This window comes from Quercus lobata, chromosome 3, assembly GCF_001633185.2.
Source record: "Quercus lobata isolate SW786 chromosome 3, ValleyOak3.0 Primary Assembly, whole genome shotgun sequence".
NCBI classification, from domain to species: Eukaryota; Viridiplantae; Streptophyta; class Magnoliopsida; order Fagales; family Fagaceae; genus Quercus; species Quercus lobata.
The window spans coordinates 71132722-71154628 of NC_044906.1; the positions used below are offsets into that span (position 1 = coordinate 71132722).

Sequence of the window (21907 nt, forward strand, 5' to 3'; positions counted from 1 at the left end):
CCCCATCCGTCTCTCCCTCATCAATATCTTTCCAAACTATTCCAAATACTGCACAGAGTTTTTCAGCTACTGCTTTATTCATGAACCTTAACAGAACATCGTGAATCTGAACCCATATCGAAAACTTATCAAACACTAAATCCTTAAGAGGGACTTCCTTATCATACCACTGTAATACCACGAGGTGTTTGTCAAAGCTCCATGAGGCGTTGCTCATTATCCTCTTCACCTCTTCCTTCTTTTCAAACGTGAACAGTAACACGTGGTCACTACTTCTCCTAACCTTAAATCCTTTCACAGACCTAGTCACCGCCTCAATATTTAGTGCCCTCCTTGTTAGAAACTTAGCTGCCATGGTAAAGTTCTTAGTTGATAACTCATCGTCCAAACCCAACTTTTCACCCTCCGTAGCATTCAAGGACATTTTCTGCCAATGTTTTGTAAGAGTGTCCATATTTCTATTGCACTCACCTCTCGTGTTTCCCAAAACCCCAGCAAAAGAAGAACTAACAGCTAACTCTCTCCAAGCAATTAATTGCTTAAGTTACACAGAAATCCTCCTACTAGGAACAGCAGCTTCTACAGTCCAAGGGAAGTCAACTGGTGCCCCAACGACGCCTCCTTAGTGACAGAGAAAAAAAGAGTTTTTCTAAATCTTATAGTAGAATCTTAAAAGGGGAACCTAAGTACTATACCTAAATTTTATTCTATATTTTATAACCCAAGCTAACATTAATAACACTACTACAATTCACACACAAGTTACATATTAGTTTGTATAATTTGATTAGATCACGACTTCCAAAGTGTTACACAACCTCTTAATTATTTTTGTGGATAAGGCAAGCCATGCCTTATCCACAAAAATAATGAAAAATGTTGTTTTTTTTTTTTTCCACAAATTATGGTTTGCAATTGTTAACCAATAGTCTGAAATTAATAAATTATTTTAATTAAGAAATAGATCATTTGTTTCCTAATTCCTATGTAATTATATTAAATATGACTCCAAATCTAATATTTTAAATTTTATACAAATATTCTTTTAATTTTAACTAGATGATCATGTGATTTTTTTTAAGTAATTAAATAAATGAGAGTAAAGTGAATTTTCACCTTTTCAATTTTATAAGACCATCTGGTAATTTAGATCCTCTAGATTTCTTAGGATACTCTACCAAATAGATTTCCATAAATCTTAACCATTCTTTAATAATTTAATGGTCTAGGTTTTGTCATGTCAGCATTCTACTAACAATAATCTAAATTGTTTTGTTTATAATATTATTTTATTATTTTAAGAGTATTGTTAGTGGAATGCTAACATGGTAGAATCTAGACCCTTAAATCATAAAAGAGTGGTTAGGATTTAAAGAAATCTATTGGTAGAGTATCCTAAAAAATCTAGAAGTTCTGAATCCAAAAACATATCTCAAATTTCACGTAAAATGTCTAAAAAATAAAATGCTCTTTTACTAATTCATGCATTCAAAACAAACTTATCCAAAAATTAAAATTAAAATTATTAAAAAAAAAAAAAAAAAAAAAAAAAAAAAAACTTCTCAATCCACTTTATATTTCCCTCAAGACCAAGTTCTAACTTTTTTTTTTTTTGCTTACTTTATCATGACTCATCGGTTTCTTTTATTTATTTATTTATTTTTAAACAAATTACAATTTATCCATTTGACCAAAATTTAAGTTTCCTACTTTTGATTTGAAAAGCTTTTAACCCATCAACCCAATCCAAATTCTCTCTATATAACCCCAACCGTTTGAGCCAAATCGGGCGACCCAGTCCAAACCCAATGGTCTGGAATCGCCTCACCATCCAAGCTTGGCTGGCTCGGCATCTACTCTCCCCCGGACTCCGCTCACGAGAACTTCATTGGCTACGTGTTCCTCAACTCCTCCGCCAAGTGGCAATCCGGGTCGGGCTCCATTTCACTCCCTCTCATCAACCTCTGATCCAACTTCTCCTTCCGGGTCTTCCAATGGGGTGAGTCCGAAATCGACCCGAAAAAACTCAACCAGGAGCACAATCCATTGCTGATCACGGCCCATTTGTTGGCGAAGTCGATGGAAGTCGGGTTCGGGTCGGGTCGGGCGTCGAAGCAAATCCATTTAGGGTTCACGGAGAATGTGGATGAGATGAGAGTGATGTTCTTAGCAGGGGATCGTGAGGAGAGGCGAGTGAGGTTTGGGGTGAGAGAGGGTAAGTTTGACTACGTGGCGATGGCAAGTGTGTGACGAGCCAACGAATTTGAGTGTCGGGTGGAGAGACCCGGGTTGGATTCATGATGGGGTTATGAAGAATTTGAAGAAAGGAGTCAGGTATTATTATCAGGTAATTTTTGTTTAATTGGGTTTTTAGTTTAGTAAATGATATTTGTAATTTGTCATTAGTTTTTTTTTGTTTTTTGAAAAGGATGATATATATCATAAAAACAAAGGCCTCTAGGCCAGATACAAGGAGTCACTATGGACAAGCATAGAAACAGCAGGGGGAGGAACTCCATTCCCCAAGCAAGTAGATTCCTCTCGCCGAGCCAGCTAAGCCAACTCATGTGCAACTACATTAAAGTCTCTACTTACATGCTTAAAGATGCAAAACTCAAAGGAGTCACACACAAGCTGAATTCCTTGTAATATATGGCCTAACTCACTTCCGGTAGAGTTGTCATTCAAGGCTTGGATCACAGTGAGGGCATCACTCTCCAAAATGACCCGAGGCAAAAGCAACTCCTGAGCAAGTAAAATTCCCTGCTCCATAGCCAAAGCTTCCACTTGGTCAACAGCAAACCGGCCTGGAAGGTATTTACTAAGAGCTGCTACAACATGACCAAAGCAATCCCTAATGATCACTCCAATGCCGGAATTTCTTCCTTGGTTAGATGTAGCCCCATCAACATTAACTTTGAAAAGACCCTGAGGAGGAGCCTCCCATCTGTTTTGAGAATGCCTTGGGGGAAGGATGTCTAAGGAAGTAGCAGCATTTTTGAAGTCCTCCAAGGAATTGTTTGCTAGAGTCCAAACCTGAGGAGGGGAAAGAGGAGAATCATTATGCACTAATTTGTTTCTGTTAGACCAAATGGCCCATGATAGTGCAAAAAACAAGTCCAGGGCATGTAAGGCATTATAATGGTTTAAGTGTAAGGCCATGTCTAAAAATGACCAGTGGTGACCTTGAGGAGGTCTGGGATAATCTGGCCATAAGCTCCATACTAGGAAGGCCACCTCACAATGGAGGAGAGCATGATTTATATCCTCAGGTTCCAAACCACAAACGGGGCAAGCAGTACTACAATTGATCCCTCTTTTGCTTATATTATCATAGGTGGGCAAACCATTGACACAAGCCCTCCAGGCAAAGATTTTAATTTTTTCTGGGAGGTTTAGATGCCATAAATTCCGCCAAAACTGTCTATAAGGATCCCCAGAAGAGCTTTCACTCTCTTCAGAAGCATCAACCATGCTATGGGCAACATGATAAGCACTTTTCACCGAAAATTCACCTTTCCTATTTCCAATCCATATAAGCTTATCTTCTGGCAAATTATAACTTAGCGGAACCCTTAGAATGGTATCCACCTCAAATGGAAGAAAAGTGGCATGAAGAACTTCTGCTTTCCACCATCTAGTGTTCGGATCAATGAGAGAGGAAACCATAGGAAATTCAAAATTTTGGATCTGGGGAGAGAAAACTTTGTAGGTGGAAGGCGTTGGGAGCCATCTATCCTCCCATATATGGATTTGCTTCCCGTTACCAACTCTCCACCGAGTTCCCTGTCTTATAACTTCTAAACTACTATGAATGCTCATCCAGGAATAAGAAGGGGAAGAACCAAGCTTAGCATTTAATAGATTACCTGTGGGGAAGTGTCTGGCTTTAAGCACTCTTGCAACCAACGAGCTCGGGTTATTGAGAATTCTCCAAGCCTACTTAGCCAACATGGCCAGATTAAAGGCTTTCAAATTCCTGAACCCCAACCCACCTCTTGCCTTAGGATTGCACATCCTCTTCTAGCTAACCTAACCCAATTTTGTTTCTTGCTGCTTTTGGCCCCACCAGAAGTTTTTCATCATTCTTTCCATATCATCACATAGGCCTTGAGGAAGTAGAAAGCAGCTCATAGTATATGTTGGAATAGCTTGTGCCACTGCTTTGATGAGAATTTCTTTCCCACCCATAGAAAGAAGCTTACTTTTCCAACCCGCTAGTTTTTGACCAACCCTCTCCTTTAAGATTGCAAAGACTTGCTTTTTTGACCTGCCAATAAGAGAGGGGAGACCAAGATTTTTAGTATGTCTCAAATTTTACATAGGGCCAAGGATATTAAAAATCTCATCTCTAGTTTCTTGGGCTGTGTTAAGACTAAAGAAGATAGAGGATTTGTCCATGTTTACTTTCTATACCGAAGCTTCTTCATATTCCATCAAAGTTGATCTTAGCAAGTGACATTCTTCCAACGCTGCTTTACAAAAGAGTATGCTGTCATCGGCAAAGAAAAGGTGGGTCACCTTTGGGCAACCCCTAGTAATGGAGATGCCTGTGATGAGCTTATTCCTAGCAGCCTGGTGAATAAGGGCTAAGAGACCTTCAGCACAAAGAAGGAAAAGGCTCGGGGAAAGAAGGTCACCTTGGTGGAGGCCCCTCGAAGGATGGATGTTTCCATGAGCTACCCCATTTATAAGAACTGAGTATGATACTGATGTAATGCATTGCATAACCAAGTCTCTCCATCTGTTACAAAACCCCATTTTCTCCATGACTTTTGAAATGAAACCCCACTCAACCTTATCAAACGCCTTGCTCATGTCAAGTTTGACGGCCATAAAGCCCTCTTTCCCCGCTGTTTTCTGATCTAGGTAGTGCATCAACTCAAAAGCCACTATCACATTATCTGTGATAAGCCTGTCAGAGGTGAAGGCACTTTGATTTTCAGATATAATATGAGGTAGAAAAGTTTTTAGATGGTTGGCAAGGATTTTTGAAATGAGCTTATAAACAACATTGCAGAGGCTGATGGGACGAAAGTTCGTCATTCTTTTGGGGTTATTTATTTTCAGGATTAGGGAAATGTTGGTTTTGTTGAGCTCCGGTATGGGTATGTTGTGGTTGAGGACTCTTAGGACCATATCAGTAATGTTGTTGCCAACAATGCTCCAATATTTTTGAAAAAATACAGCGGACATGCCATCTGGTCCAGGGACCTTATTAGGATGGATTTGTTTTAGAGCCACAACCACTTCTTCTCTAGTGAATTCCTTTATTAGGCTCTCATTCATTTCATTTGTCACCTTAGAAGGAATAGCATCAGTTACTTCCTCAATTCAGCTTGGGTGGTAGGAGCTGTATATGTTATCAAAGTAAGAGATAGCAGCTTGGGCAATGCTTTCTTCATCATCACACTCTCGCCCCTGCTCGTCCCAAATGCCCATGATAGTATTTTGTTTTCTCCTTTCCGATGCTTGCGCATGGAAAAACTTAGTGTTTTTGTCTCCCTCCTTAAGCCAGTGGGCTTTTGCCCTTTGCCCCCAATACATTTCCTCGTCATCAAGAAGATCATTGATCTCTCCCCTTAGTCTGTTAATCTCCAAGCTCAGTTCCTTATCTTTTTCCCACATGGCAAGGGCCTCCAGCCTATTTCTTTTATCCTATATTTTCTTAGGAATCTGCCTATAAACCGCTGAATTCCATTTGGAAAGTTCAGCAGCACAAATTCTAAGATTTTCTGCTATGCCTTCCAGTGTACTCAAATCCATACCGAAACCCCAAGAGGCCTCAATAATGCTCTTACAATCCTCTCTTTTAGCCCAATGAGCTTCAAAGTGGAAGCGTCTCACCCTCGGTCGGTGTCTAGCTCTAGAATCAGAGACTAGAAGTGCACAGTGGTCCGAAGTTGAGTCCACTAAGTGGTGCACTTTCATCCCTTTAAATCTAGCCGACCACTCTGGGGAAGCCAATGCCCTATCCAATCTAAGGCAAATTCTATTCTCTCCCTCCTGCATATTGCTCCATGTATAATCTGGACCAACATAACCCAAATCATGGAAACCACAATAATTTACAATTCCCCTAAAACCATCCATCTGTAGCTGAGAGCGATTTGCTCCCCCAACTTTCTCATTCATTGAGAGTATTTCATTAAAATCACTTAAACATAACCAAGGTAGTTGGAATTGATTATTAAGGAAAGCAAGAAGGTGCCAAGATTCGTACCTTTTATGCGTCTCTGGATGGCCATAGAAACCAGTTATTCTTCATTTATAATCACTGTTGGCCTCTGTGATTACTGCATCAACGTGAAATCTTGTGTAGCTTTTAACCTCCAGACTAATTTCCCTTGTCCAGAGAAAAGCAATTCCCCCACTTCTACCAACACTAGGCACAATCAATCCATTTGCAAACCCAATTCTATTCTTTATTCTTTCCATTCGATTCTTCTTTGATTTTATCTCCATAATGAAGACAATTTTTGGGTTCCAACACCTCACTAGATCATGCAATGCCCTAACTGACTGGGGATTCCCCAATCCCCGACAATTCCAACTTATAATCCTCAGTGCTTCCACCATTAAAACAAATTTTCTATACCATACATCATGTGAAGCCAACCCAAAAGAAATAAGAAAAACCAGGAGTACAACCAGAGCATCCAACCCACACCAAGAAGTAAAGGGAAAATCCAGAAAAAGAACCCCCTAATAAGCAATAGGGAATTATTAAGCGTATAGGTACTATTCACCTCTTACTTGGAATATCCACCCCTGGCCAAAACACGCCCGGTCCAGCAAACCTTCACTAGCCGAAAGTCATGCCGCAGAAGCTTCAGGTAGCCTTAAAACACCAACTTCTACAGCTTTGAAATTCCACAGAGGCAGACAAGATAAACCACCAGTAAACCAATCGGCAAAAGGTCCAGCCCCACTCCGATCAAGAGGACCCACCCTTGGATCCGATAAACCTCTGATAAAGAGAGGAAACCCACCAAGAGCGCGATGATGAACAGACAGAGGAATCGGACCACTCAGTAGCGGCCAACGGAAACCTATGTGAACGCAACCGGAAAAAACCGACAGAACCTAAGCTCCGAGAGGGAAAGCTTTTGATCCCGCGATTCAGGGAAAGAAAGAACAGTACCCTTGAAAACCAAGAGCGATCGATAGGAATGACCAAGAAAAAACCCCTAGCTCGACCGATTAGAACGATCGTTTAGGGGAAAGGGTGCTCAGACTCAGCGAGAGAGATGTGCTCAGACTCAGCGAGAGAGATGTGCTCGAACTCAGTGAGAGAGAAGAACTCCTACTTGGGAGAGAATTTGTCATTAGTTTTGGAACATTGTTCATTGCAAATTTTGATACTTTAGAATTTAGATTGATCAAAATGATTGTGACTCAATAACTTGACCAAAAGGTACTATCAATTTTGTTATAAATGAAACAAAATTAACTTACAAACTGATATGTCAATGAATGTGATCCATGTCACATCAAGTCATCAAGAACATAATGAATAAATGGCTTTTGTTAATAAGTTGAAGTAGCAAAAGCTAATAAATAAATGGCCATTTGAGTAGAATGTTGTGTGACTCCCTAGAAATGCTGATCGATTGCAATAAAAAAATAAAAAAATAAAAAAACAAATTTAACCTAACAATTTGGTTTCATTGACCAATGAATATGGTTGAATTTAATTGTCTTTAGAAAAGATAACACTACTTTTGTTGTAGGGGTTAATAAAGCTATGTGGTTGAATTCAATTGGAAACCTAATTTGTACCAAAAGTTTTGCTCATTTATGAATTACTTTTTTGTTTCATATATGAAAAGGAGTAATTGTTTCTAATATTATGCGGTAAATTTTGTAGTAGATGTAGAATCACTCTTTTGGTTTTGTGTTGAAAAGTTAGACGCATCAGTTTGTAAGGCTTGTGTGGTAAATTTTGTTGTAGTTGTACTATCGTTCAATAATATTTCACAATAGTTTGGATTTTATTATAGCATTTTCTTCCATGTGACCTTGTAATCATTGAATCTCATTTGCACGATCATGTCTAAGAAAAGCATCCAATGAATGTCTTAGTTTGAGTGTCTATAGATTTCATGGTGATCCATAGTTACAAAAAAGTGTTTTTATAAACTACTGGCTTGATTATTTGTTTATATGTATATAATGTCTAATTAGTTGTATGATTAAACTTGATTGGGATGGTGAGCTTATAAGGAGTAGATTCCACAGGGATGATGCGGAGGCGATTTTACGGATTCCATTGAGTAGGAGATATGTGATGGACAAGGTGTATTGGCTCCATAATAAATCTGGGGAATACACGGTGAAGTCGGGATATCATATTGCACGTACACTTTCACGAGAGGAGCAAGGAGTGGGCGAGTCATCTATGCCAATTCGGGGAAGTCATGTGTGGGCCAAGTTGTGGAAGCTTCGTGTGCCCAACAAAATAAAGATTTTTGGATGGAGGGCATGTCAGGATATCCTCCCAACCAAGGATGCTCTGTTTCGACGCAAGATAACAGAGGATGGTGGGTGCGAAATTTGCAAAGGAGGATTGGAATCTGTGCTTCACGTTCTGTGGGAATGTCGAGTGGCTCAAGATGTGTGGGCGGGCTGCTCTAGCAAAATTCAGAAAAGTGTCCTGGGACAATGGGATTTTATGCACTTGGTTGAAGGCATGATGGATAGGCTGCCTACAGAAGAGTTCGAGTTGTTTTTGGTGCAAGGATGGATAATATGGAACCAACGGAACTCTATTATTTATGGAGGACATGTTCAAGATCCAGCTAAGCTTACTCAAAGAGCTAAGGACATGTTGGTGGATTTCCAGGATGCTCAGGACTCGTTGGCCATCGAGACGTCCGTGGGTGGGGACAGAGATAGGTGGAAACCACCATCGGGCTTGGTCTACAAGCTGAATTTTGATGCGGCAACGTCTCCAAGCTTGCGGACCTCTGGGTGTGGTGCGGTCATACGGAATGAGAAGGGGGAAGTGATGGCTGCCTGTGCAGCCCGAGGTCCACCAGTCTCAGATAGCGAGGAAGCGGAAGCGTTGGCTTGTCGTAAAGCCATGGAGTTTGCAGTGGATGCCGGTTTTTCCGATCTGATCATTGAGGGAGACAATGCTGAAGTTATGAAAGCCATATCATCAACTCGGTTTAACTGTTCACGGTTGGGCCATATATATGATGATATTTGATGCCTCACAGCTGGTTTACATGCATGGTCCACAAGCTGGGTTAGACGGAGTGCTAATGGAGCTGCTCATTCGCTAGCTCAGTTCGCTAGGGAGATAGAGAATGAAACTGTATGGCTGGAAGATTCACCGGCCCCGGCTTTAGAGGCCTTGTATTCTGACTCTCTGTTATTATGAATGCATGAGTTTTGATTGGGTTTTCAAAAACTTGATAAAGGGAACTCATATGAGAAACTATTTTTGCCCGACATTGCATGGTTTGAATATAACAATGGCTGTGCTTGTGCTTAATGTCATATATTTTGTACATAGTTGGCACCAAGCCCAAAGAAATAAGACATCTAGAGTAAGTTTAAAGATTATTTAAACTTGAGTCACTTTATTATAAATTAGTTGACCCCAAAATGTTTGACTAAGGCTTGTTTGTTGTTGTTCTCTATGATAGGTTGGAAGTGATGCCGGAGGTTGGACTTCAACCCGCAGCTTTGTGTCAATGAATGAGGACTCTGATGAAACAATAGCTTTTCTGTTCGGTGACATGGGAACTGCAACACCATACTCTACCTTTCTCCGTACAGAAGAAGAAAGCATAGCGACCATGAAGTGGATACTCCGTGATAATGAGGCTTTGGGTGACAAGCCAGCGTTTATCTCACATATTGGGGACATCAGCTATGCAAGAGGATATTCATGGTTGTGGGATCATTCTTTTACTAAGATTTAACCTGTTGCATCCAAAGTAGCATAACATGTATGCATTGGTAATCATGATTATAACTGGCCTTCACAGCCTTGGAGACCTGAGTGGTCTGCGGGAATTTATGGAAATGATGGGGGTGGTGAATGCGGTGTACCCTTCAACTTTAGGTTCAGAATGCCTGGAAACTCTTTAGAGCCAAATGGAACCCAAGCTCCGGACACTGGAACCTTTACTACTCATTTGATATGGAGGCAGTACATCTTTTATACAACAACCAATATAATTTTTTGAAGCATGATTTGGAGTCAGTTAATAGAAACAAAACCCCTTTTGTGGTAGTCCAAGGGCACCGGCCGATGTATACAAGAAGCAATGAAACTAGAGAAGCCCCATTGAGACTCGGAACCTTTGTTTGTGAAAAACAAGGTCACCCTTGCTTTGTGGGGTCATAACCATAGATATGAGAGGTTTTGTCCAATGAATAACTTTACTTGTGGAAGCATGGGCCTGGATGGGGAGGATTGGGAGGCATTTCCAGTCCATATTGTTATTGGGATGGGAGGACAGGATGCACAATCCACCTGCGAGCCTAGACCTGACCACCCGGATGATCTAATCTTCCCACAACCAAAGCACTCTTTGTACCGCAGGGGTGTGTTTGGGTACACTAGATTGGTTGCTACAAAGGAGAAGCTTCAGCTTTCTTATGTCGGGAACCATGATGGAGAAGTGCATGATATGGTGGAGATTCTAGCATCTGGACAAGTTGTCAGTGGCAGTGGGGCTAGTGCTGGTGCCGGGAGCAAGGTGGCTCAGTCCAAATCTTCATTGTTGGTTGAGGGAGCAATCGTGTTAGTGCTTGTGGCTTTTGTAGGCTATGTTCTTGGCTTCATTTCACGTTCCCGGAAAGACGCTACTTCAAAAAATAGATGGACTCCTGTGAAGACAGAAGATATTTGAACTTGAAATTGCATTGAAGCACATTGTTTAGTTTCCAAAATCTGGTTCATCTGTATTTCTAAAGTAACTGCAATTATGCAATTTTCCTTATGTAATTTATGCTATTCAACACTTTATATAAAGGGCTTCATATAGTTTAAATTCATATGCTTTGTCAAATAAATGTGCAATTGTCATGGACTATTTTATTGATGGATGAAAATGATCTTATCTTACCATTTTGTGCCATTGGAGGTACTGTCATATTTCTTTTGCTTACTTCTGTGAGTACTCTTGTGTGGAGAAAAGACCTATTATTTTAATATTGGAGATAACTGAGGAGCATCTCTAGTTGAGGAACTGTGGTAACTCCCCTGAATTCACGATCTTATTGAACCAATCACCTACTGTGCGTTAAAAGGTTGATTCCCCTCATTTTTAGGATAACCTACATCAGCAAACTACAAATTCCTTAATGGAGAAAATCCAAGAATCTGCATGTTAAAACCTTTTTTTTTATTTTTGACCTTTTCGTTTTCTTTTGCAAAGATATTTCATGATTACTCTATGAACCTAATCCTCCTCTCACCAAAAATCCAGTTATTTTTCTTGAAGTGCCTTCCAATTATTTTTTCCTATTATTGTGACTTTCATGGCTAGGAGAATTATGGATGCAAGTCTTGTATGTTTTCTCTGTGGGAAACATCAGAATACCCTTTTAGCCACCTAGTTTAGTCACCGAATTGTAGCCAGACGTCCTATATATAAACTTATTTTGGCTTTACAGCTGAACTTCATTTGAACTATATCATCAATTCTGGGGGTACCAAATGCCAATGGCCTTTAGGTATCATCCATTCTGAGGGCACCAAATGCCAATGACCTTCAGGTCTATTGATACTTCCTAGTGTTTACAATCTAGATGTCTAGTGTTTGAATTTCCTTCCCCCAGTTAAGATGCTAAAAAGTTAAGTCTGAAACTATACTACATCCGGGTTTGAAAATATATCAAGCTTATTTTTGCAAATAAAGCATTTTGTTGGGAATCAATATAATAAGTTTTGTCAGGTTAGTGTGTATGAGGGGCTTGGGACTGAGCGTTGGAACATTCTGTTATGTTTATCATCTGCAGGTCCTCACATTTGCTGGAAAAGACTACTAGCCACAAATCTATAATGAGTAATGTTAGGGAGACAAAATTGTTACCATCTTTTGCACGGCTACTTACGTAATTGATTGGAGCATCATCAATATCACATGGGTTCACTACTGACACCACTTTTTTAGCATCAACTACAACATGCAATTTTAATAGTTGTGAAATTTTTTGTGTGTATATAGTTTATTGATCTATTATAGAATGCCTTTTGTCTTTTCCCAGCGCAATAACCTTAACCCTGCTTGACCAAAATGAGAACAATATTTGTTGTAATTTAGATCCCCATCAAACATCAATTGCACATGCTTCTCTCTAATTAATAGAACGATTTTATAACTGACATGAAACACCACATTATACTTATGTTGCAGTTGCAGGGGTATCATGATCCACAAAGTCACCATACAAGCATTCAGAAATGATTAAGTTGCCACTGAGGCAGCAACAAGTAATGCAGAAAGGGCTTTAAGTAGTAATTAGTAATTACAAGACAGTTTTCCTACAAACTCAGTTGGAGGAATCTTTCTTTAACCCATTAAGTAATGATTTATAATACCATTCACGTGTATTATATCACAAGATTCATTAAATCATCAAAAAAGTCACATGACTATAAATTAAAAGTGAATAGTCTTTTGAGTAGTCACATAATGGATTGTAGAAACTTTCTTCTAAATTGGTTTGGTTGACTATTCTTTTCACCCTTATAAAAAGAGTAATATAACCGGACATCATAGGCAATCAATAACCTTTCATTTGATCAAAAGCTTATAATGATAACACCTAGACTGAAATTAATACAATCCACAACTCCATGGTTTAATAATAACAAAAATACCTACTGAAAATCCTTTTGATTTTGTAATCATACAAACCAATTCGTCTGGTCTATTTTCACCAGCTAATAATACTTGAAGAGGAAAGCCCAAATCATAGCAATGGCAAGCACCATAACTGGGGTAACTTGAATGCTGTGATTTGATGGAGAAGCATTTTTATCTGGGGCAGGTGCTGGAGCTGGGATATCTTGGACATTGATGGCAACTTTCATTCCCCCAAAGCAGTAGTCTTTGCAAATGAAGTAATATTTCTTTGCCTCAGTTAGCTCAAATACATCACGTCCACCCTTTGTTATGTTCTTTATGAAGTCCTGCACAATGCACTTCTCATAGCTGGTCTCATTCACCTCAAATACAGTATACAGTACCTTGTTGAATCCAAAAACTGAAGAAGGCAACACGATAATTTAGAAAAGAACAGAGAAAAGCAAAATAAAGATGAGGACAATATCAGGGCCATGCAGATTATAAATTCAGAGACTTAGAATTAACACGCGTGTTTGTTTGTTCTTTTTTTTTTTTTTTTTTTTTACATACAATGTGAATGAACCTGTGACTTCCGTGCTATGATTATTTTCTTACCATCCAGTCAAAACACCAATTGTTTATTTTATTTTATATTATATATTTTACAGGAATTTGAATTCAAGTCCCTTATTCAAGGATAATATACTTCAACAGTTGAATTTTTATTAAAAAAAGAAAAACAGATATTAAAAACCAATACACATGTCTGTATTTGGCAGAGAAATTTAAGCATTTTATCAGTCTCATTATAACTGAATCGCTTCCCAATATTTAAGGACCACAAATAACCTCCAATCTTATCTAAAGCACAAAATGTGGGATTTTGAGATTCAACAATGTACTAATCATAAAAAAAAATTTTCCTCTTATTTTTTTTGTTAAGTTACAAATGTACAAAATGAATTTTAAAACTATGACCCATCATCCATTTCATTATTGTGAAAGAAGGAAGTGATAATTAATCTATAGCTATGACCCATTATAAGTGAGTAGCGAAAAGTTTGTTGAAAGAAAGAAATAAGTGAAAAAGTGAAAAGCTTGTGGAAAAGCAAGAATAGGAGTTGGAGAAATCCATCAAATATACCTTCCCCATAATGCATTTGTGCGTTGCCTGTTTGAATTGCACCCCCCCCCCCCCCCTCTTCTGTTTAAAATCAGACATGCATACAAAATCATCATCATCATCATATTCTTCTATTCCTTTGTTATCATGTTCTCGTTCTGTTTAAAAATATATACATTCTTCTCCTTCTTACTATGTTACGCCATTAGATGTAGTTTGTAGAGCTATAATACACATAAAAACAATTATAAAATCATTATAATGAAAGTAACATAAATAAGGAAATTCGCTTAAAGATAAGACAGATCCTCATTGATAAAAAGATAAGCGAGAGCCTCTTAAGATAGTTTGGTCATATTCAAAAAATAATGATTAATACACAGGTAAAAAAGTAGAGAAGAGACAACAAAATAATGTCAATTTAAGAAGTAAACTGTATTTGATTGTGAAGAATCTATAGTTGACCTCAAAATTTTCAGATTAAGACTTGGATGCAATTGTTATTATTATTGTAAATTACACACACCCAATAGATCTTGAACCGATGAGGCTATGACCTCACCATCCATTTCATTATTAGAGAAAAAATTACTAGGTAAGTTATACCTATGAATCATAACAACTTGAAAGCAACAAAACAGTCTTGGAGGAACTCTATCAAATCGAATGATTTCCCCTCAATACATTTTCAAGAAATAAGGTACAGGCATTATAACTGGTAAAAATAACGAAATCATATCTTGAAATTAAAAATCAAAGTTAGTGGAAATATTAATCCTTCAGTCAAAAGAACATGGATTTCATCAAGGGAGAAAAAAAAATATATGGTATAATTAACTCAAAAGAAAAAAGAGAAGATATAATGAACAAGCCAAACCAACGATTAAAATATGATATCCACTTTTTCCTAACACTTTCTCATCACCCAAACAGCTCATAAAAAAAAGACATTAAGAGAAAGAGAGAGAGAGAGAGAGAGCATACAAAGCCAGTCCCCAACTAGAAATTTCTCGTGACTTGTCCACTCCGAGAAGTTGGTGTTTGGTGTCCAACCAGCCTTATTACCTCCAACGTAATGCAATTCAGCTTTCGTTAATTCCACCATCATCATCACTATTACTATGCTCACTACCAATTTTCTCAAACTTGTACCCTCCATCATCACCAACCTCTCTATCTCTATACTCTATAGTCTATACAAACAAATGATAAGATTTGAAGATCTCTCTCTAGTCACCTAAAAATTCTCAATTACAGTCATACCATACATGGAATCAAGGCTTACTTTATAGGTCTCCTACAATATAGCTACCTAATAACTCCAGAAATTTCAATTAGGGTTACGACCAAGAGTAATTATTCAGTATTCCAAGAGTCAAACAATGTAGTATAACTTTCCGTCTTAAAATAATAATGAGTACCACTAATTAATTTATGTTGAAAATCTACGACTCTTGTAATCTTAAAGTACCTAATAATTTTCCAATAATACACTAACTTGTATAAAGGCCTATTTTATGTGTCTCCTATAAACGTATTAAGAGGTATCTTTGGAAAGAAAATCTGACATTAGTAATTACTGTATTAGTATAAGACGCGTCTTAGGAGAGCAGGCTAAAATTTTTTTTGCTCTTGGGAGCTAATGCTAATGGTACATTGCTCGCCGTGCACGTGTACTGATTGAACTAAAAGAGCCGTTTGATGATAGATTTCGTCATGCACTTTTGGTTCACATCAACCCAAAATCGTGGTAAGATAATATTTGTAATCTCCCTACTTTTTATTCATTTATTTATGGGATAAGAAATTTATATGCATATATTCTAAAAATAAAAAATATATCACAACCAATTTCACGACTAACTATCTTATCCAGCTGACTTTTTTCTCCAAAAAAAAAATATATATATATATATATATATAATATATATCTTATGAAGCTAATTGTGATTGGAAAAAAAAAATTGTCAATGTAAGATTGATAGGTAACCATTACATAATTTGCCGCACATGATTATTGTGAATATAGGTGTGGAATTGGTTGTGATCTTGGAATCATTTTATTTTTCTTCTAAGTTGGAATCCTAAATTTCTAATGTGTCAATCTTTCTTTTCTTGGTAAGCCATTCAAACCTTCTTACCCCTAAAAAAAGGAAGAAGGATAAATATTCAATCAATATGGTCATTGCCACACTAGGATAGAGCCAATTGTCACCTATTTCCCCCTTCTTCATGAGTTTTTTCACAGCTAACTATCTTATGTAGCTGACTTTTTCTCTAAAAAAAAAAAAAAAAAAAAAAAAAAAAAAAAAAAAAAAAACCTAATGTAGCTAATTTTGATTGAATTTTTTTTTTTTTTTTTTAAAGTGTCCATGTGAGATTGATAGGTAACCAATTACATAGTTTGCCACACATGATAATTCTGAATATGGGTTTGGAATTGATTGTGGTTCTAGAATCATTTTATTTTTCTTCTAAGTTGGAATCCTAAATTTTTAGATGTCAATCTTTCTTTTCTTGGTAAGTCATTCAAACCTTCTTACCCCATAAAAAAGGAAGAATAAATATACAACCAATATGGTCATTGCCACATTAGGATAGAGTCAGCCAATTATCACCTATTTCCCCCTTCTTCATGAGTGTTTGATTGTATTATGTAGTTTGTCTTTTTTGCTTACAACAAATAAGAGGGGATTTGAACCTAAGTTCTTTTTTATGAGAGAAAACCAAGTACTTCCAAGGTTGACACCATTAACTAGTTTCTTACGTACTTAAATGCCATACAAATTATAAATGGAGAATTTTCATGTTGAAAGGCCTAAATACAGCATCTAGGGCACGAGAAGATGAAATCATCTAATTTTTCAAAATTAAATGTATATTATTTGATATGCATATGGATACCCATAAATAAACAATTTTGTCCTACATAGCCATGACATCATATGTAAATTGTATTAATTCTTCTAGGCATTGGGGGCACCAAGATTCAAAGGAATTGACAAAGAAAAATAACATTGTGGTAAATAAAAAATAAATTAAAAAAAAAAAAACTCATAATTGCTTGAATACAAATGGGAAGAAAACTAGAAATGTCAATAAGGACAACATTAACCAGAAGGGGGAAAAACAAAAATATGACAGTAGAAAAGTTGAAAGAAGAAGCTGGGTGATTGAACCACTATCAACCATCACTTCCCAAGCAAACGGCGTGTACGTTGGTTGGCACCTTTCACTCGGTGGTTCAGCTCATCCACGTCATCATCAAGATGATTAAGAGATTTATTTTGCCTGAAATCACCAAATTACATTCAACATTCATGAGAGAGAATAGTTGTATAAAAATGATAAAGTAATTTGGCAAGAAAAATTACAATAGATAAAATCCTCTAGAAAATTTTCCACTGCCAAAGAATCTGGTATGTCATGTGACTGTGTAAAGGAAAAACCACAATGGAACCAACGGTGCCAAAAGTATTTTACAAGGTGCTTGTAATAAAAAGCCTTTGGAATACTGCAGCAGCATGGATGCATGACTGGCTGCATTGTGAAGCATAAAAGGTTTTCCTACAAAACAATAGCACCTACTGATTCCCTTAAACCAGAAAAATATGTCGTATCTAAAAGATAGTTAATTAAAATCTGATCTAGAGTCTAGTTTTCCATTTTCTACTTTCAGATGCTTCACAATGGTAATGACTATAGATATAGATAGAAAATGTGTAATTTGCTCGTGGTAGGAGGGACACAACTGACCTGTCAAGCTCGCCTCCCATGTCAGCTGCCATACTCTTCAAATCACCCAAGATATTACTTAGATCCGAAAGGGCATCATCTTGCTTTGCCTTCTGCACCTGATTTTGGCAACACATATTAGGAAATTCAAAAGCAAATGTTATATACCTAATTGATAATCACAAACACAAACCTCAACTTTCTGCAAGGCGTTTGTTGGTTCAGGAGGAGTTGTTCGAGAAGCTGACCATCCTTTGGGTACATGAGCTAAACCCAACTTTTCCCTCTGCTCTGAGTGGTTTACACTTCTTTTGGATGAATTATCTGTTCACCCAACACAATAAATATAAAATGACTGCAATCACCAAGCTCCATGTATTTTGATATATTGAAGGAATAACAAGAAATCTTGACTGAAGGAAGCCAATTTTCTTAGATTAAAACCTGCTGTAATTATAGGCCCTGTAATCTCCCGGGTCTTCTTTGGCTTCCAAGTCTTAGAGAACATGCCACCAAGGTTATTTAAAAGCTTCTCTCCCTGATATTAATAATGCATGATCAAAAAACACTTGAAGAAAGAAGAGAATACAATGAAAGATAAATAATTAGACAGCAGTCCACTTTTAGGTAGCAGTAAGTAATAATTCATTAATTATCAGATAGGAAAATACAAGCTTGGCTTTCAATGATTTTCACATTGCATCTAAAGGTGGCAAGGAGGTGGCATTGAACTAATGAATTTAGGCTGGTCAACCATTTCCAAAACTATCACACATTTATTTGAAGAATATACTGAATTCATTAATTATCAGATAGGAAAATACAAGCTTGGCTTTCAATGATTGTCACATTGCATCTAAAGGTGGCAATGAGGTGGCTTTAGGCTAATGAATTTAGGCTGGTCAACCATTTCCAAAACTGCCACACATTTATATGAAGAATATACAGAATTCACATCAGGGACTCCAACAGTCCAACCAGTCATGCCCCAGCATTACTAGCATCTATTCTTTATCCTCGTGTTGGATAGGCAGTGAGATTAAGGCAGGGTTTCAAGATACTCCATCTGGAAAGGAGCTCTGTGCCTCCCTTGATCTCTACCTAACCAGGTTGGCTAGTTTCAGTCTTTGGTTCTTAACTTGATAGAATGGGAGTGGCAAGGCTTTAAAAGCAAGCTGATGAACAAGGTTAATGATATTTGCTTTGGGTTTTATACTTCAACCCAAAACTGCCACCCCTTTTATAATGAAAAAAATACTGGATTTTAAATTGAAGAGATTATGATAAGTTTAGTCATTGAACATTGTGGTCAGTTGGATTGAGGTCAATTTGGTCTGACGGCCTACCAATTGCACTATATAGTTGCCTTGTGAAACTCAAGTTGAATTAAACTAGTTCTAACTTGGTACATGGAGATCTTCTAGGACAGATTCTGACATGTTTAACATCAGCCCTTAATAAACTATAAAGTATGAACCCATCAGACCCCACATTGAAGATGCCAAAGCAAAACACCATTAAATTATCTTTATTAATAAATTTTAGTTGAGCTTTTTACGATTTGTTAAGTGAAGCTGAAAGATTATAAACCACCACTCTGATATGCATACAAGCTTCAAACTTGAGTTTCTTTGCATAGTATCCGTATTCTGCTGACTTTCCAAAATATCAGAATCCCATGGCAAAAAACCATGATGCATATATTCTACAAGAATCTAGAAATATTCACACATTCTTTTTTTGTTGTTGATAAGTAGAAATATTCACATATATTCACTAGGGATTTTCAGTGTAAATCACTGCATTCTGGTTATTTCTTCTCCTAAGCAGTTCATCCCTACTCCTATTACATAGGATTTTCCAATAAAACATGTTGACATGCATAGTAGCTTCATACTTGGGCTTCTTTACATGGAACCTGTAGGCTAACATAAGAGATTCCAAAGATATGAAATCCATGACACATCTACAATAATCTAGGAATATTCACATACATTCACTAGGAGTTTCTGGTGTAAACCAATGCATTCCGAATAATATGTTTTCCAACGTACAAGTTATTAGAGAATCGCAAAGTCAGAGAGAGGCATGATATTGAAAAGTTCTGGTATGTAACATCAGAAACCATTTCCTAGGCTGCACACCTACTTATGCATTTCTCATAAGCAAGAACATAGACGAACTTACCCGACTCAGATCCTTATCCGTATCAACAGCCATCTGGTGGGTTCTTGTGATTTGCTCACCCTGATGATGCAACATATCAAGGGTCTTAGTAGCATCCTCCCTTATTTCCTCTGCAAGCTTCAGGCAATTGTTAGTTGTCTTTGTTGTCTCTTCAGCTTTGTACACGGCATAATTCTCCAGATCCTGTACACTCTGGTTCTGTAATCCTCCTGAGTCATGGAAATCATTTCTGTATCTGTCTTTTGCTGCTGCAGATCCAGAATATGAGGATGATGATGAAGAAGCCCCTCTTCTCCCATCATCATCATCATCAAAAGGGTTGGTATTAAAATTTGGGGTTATTAACAGAGGTTCGGAAGAGGTTCGTTTTGCAGGTTTAGTATGAGTGGCATCAGATTCAGAATCTGAATCAAAAGGATTAGAACTAGAAGAAGCCGGGAATCCAGGCTCCACTGATTTCTGCCTAAAAACCTTGTTCACAGGTGATTTCATAAACCCAAACATTTTGACAATATACTAAGATTCCTATATATCAACACGAATATTGTTTAGTCCAACGTCTTAGTGAAATCTATGAAACGATTCAATGATTGTACCTACAAAAACAAACAATGTCATTTAATAAGAATGGTAGGAATCTGTGTGATTATTCAATTGTGGTACCTAAAATTGTTAAAAATGCATATATATTAGTAGGCATTTATATTATTATCCATGGTAGGTGCAAGTGATAATCAAAAGAAAATAAGGGAAAAAAATATCTCACGGCAAACAACTTGGTGAGAGATCTAGAAAGAGATCCATAATGTTTAAGCAAATTTCCTTTTACAGGTAACATCAATATAATAAAGAGAGAAATCCCATGAATCCAATACAGAGAATTTCACAAATTTGAACTCAATTCGTGACAAAAACAGAGGACTAAAACATGAACAGGTACAGAATTTGATCTTTACACAGACAATAAATCTAGCATATAGAGGAGGCACAAAGCAATGTGAATCAAAAACTACATGTTATAATTAAAACCCACAGAGAAATCAATGAATAGCCATTGATAGATAAGAAAATACACAAATTTAGAAATGAAACCTAAGACCCAAAAATGAAAAAGAAAGGAAAATTAAAAATGACAGATCTTTATGTGTATGTATGCCAATGCAAAGATTAAACAATACAAAGATGGTAACTTTGCTTTCCAAAGTTTTATAAAATTTCTGGGTATTGTTTGAGTCAAAAGAATTAACAAACTTTTCTCCGCAACCAAAGAAAGCAAGGACAGAAACATAGTAAAAGAGGAAAAGAAAAAGTACCAGATGGGTATTGAAATTTAGTACCAGAGATGAAAAAAAAATGTTGATCTTGGCGTCTCGTCAAGAAAAAAAGCTTCACACACGAACCGAATATGTTGTCTAATATGGGTTTTGTTATTATGGGAGAGTAAAAGGGTCCTCTTTGAAAACTCTTCTCTCCCTCAATTTGTGTGTGTTTTGGTCTGCCTCTGTCTCAGAGGAAAAAAAACAAACAGATGGGAGGCGCTGCGAAAAAGCAGAGAACTGTACGGCTCTATCTCCAGCTTTTGAGTGCTTTCAACAATTTTAGACCGTTGGGGATTTGGGAATCTGGGATCCCTTGCCTTTTTTAAAATTCTGGATTTGTTTTTTTTGTTGTAACTTGAAAGTTTGTTTCATGCAAAAATACGATAATAGTGGAAATGTGGGACCCAGATGCATGGAACGTTTATCGAGGACCCGTTTAGGTCATTGGGCTTACATGAGTTCATGATGTGCAGTTGAATATGGGCTGAGCAGGATTCACATCAGGTGCAATACCTAGGGTATTGCACCTGGTGCAATACCTAATCAATGGCTGAGATTGAAAGATTGAAAAAGCAACTTTCAATCTCAGCCATTAAATAAAATATATTTAAAAAGAGTAAAAAGGTTAGAGTTAAAAAGTTAAAAAAGTTAAAAAAATTGTGAAGGAAGTGGAAGTATTGCACCAGGTGCAATACCCTAGGTATTGCACCTGATGTGAATCCGGCTGA

The 21907-nt window shown here is 37.3% G+C and overlaps 2 protein-coding genes and 1 pseudogene across 3 annotated transcripts; 1 reads left to right on the forward strand and 2 right to left on the reverse strand.

The window, feature by feature from the left end:
• The first annotated feature begins 1325 nt into the window (after nt 1-1325).
• On the forward strand, nt 1326-10871 carry LOC115981390 (annotated as a pseudogene).
• A 1776-nt stretch (nt 10872-12647) lies between these two features.
• LOC115979013 (lamin-like protein) lies at nt 12648-15264 on the reverse strand. Its single transcript, XM_031100951.1, has 2 exons — nt 14923-15264; nt 12648-13233 (listed from the first exon to the last, which is right to left on the reverse strand). Exons 1-2 carry the CDS (start codon nt 15098-15100, stop codon nt 12911-12913), a joined length of 501 nt encoding a protein of 166 aa, XP_030956811.1. The 5' UTR covers nt 15101-15264; the 3' UTR covers nt 12648-12910.
• A 1585-nt stretch (nt 15265-16849) lies between these two features.
• On the reverse strand, nt 16850-21528 carry LOC115978879 (putative SNAP25 homologous protein SNAP30). 2 transcript variants are annotated; one of them, XM_031100762.1, is made up of 6 exons: nt 21198-21528; nt 19861-20456; nt 18118-18211; nt 17867-17997; nt 17695-17792; nt 16850-17229 (listed from the first exon to the last, which is right to left on the reverse strand). In XM_031100762.1, the coding sequence occupies exons 2-6, from the start codon at nt 20362-20364 to the stop codon at nt 17130-17132; spliced, it is 927 nt and encodes a 308-aa protein (XP_030956622.1). In that variant the 5' UTR covers nt 20365-20456; nt 21198-21528; the 3' UTR covers nt 16850-17129. The 2 variants fall into 2 exon arrangements, with proteins under 2 accessions (XP_030956622.1, XP_030956621.1); XM_031100761.1 differs by having other exon boundaries at nt 21174-21528.
• Nucleotides 21529-21907: the final 379 nt, after the last annotated feature.

Coding starts and splice junctions, on each gene's coding strand:
- LOC115979013 (XM_031100951.1), bottom strand. CDS start 15,100: ATGATGGAGGGTACAAGTTTGAGAAAATTGGTAGTGAGCATAGTAATA. Junction 13,234..14,922: donor TCTAGTTGGGGACTGGCTTT/GTATGCTCTCTC, acceptor TGCCTTCTTCAG/TTTTTGGATTCAACAAGGTA.
- LOC115978879 (XM_031100762.1), bottom strand. CDS start 20,364: ATGTTTGGGTTTATGAAATCACCTGTGAACAAGGTTTTTAGGCAGAAA. Junction 18,212..19,860: donor CGGATAAGGATCTGAGTCGG/GTAAGTTCGTCT, acceptor TATTAATATCAG/GGAGAGAAGCTTTTAAATAA. Junction 17,230..17,694: donor ATGGGAGGCGAGCTTGACAG/GTCAGTTGTGTC, acceptor TGGTGATTTCAG/GCAAAATAAATCTCTTAATC.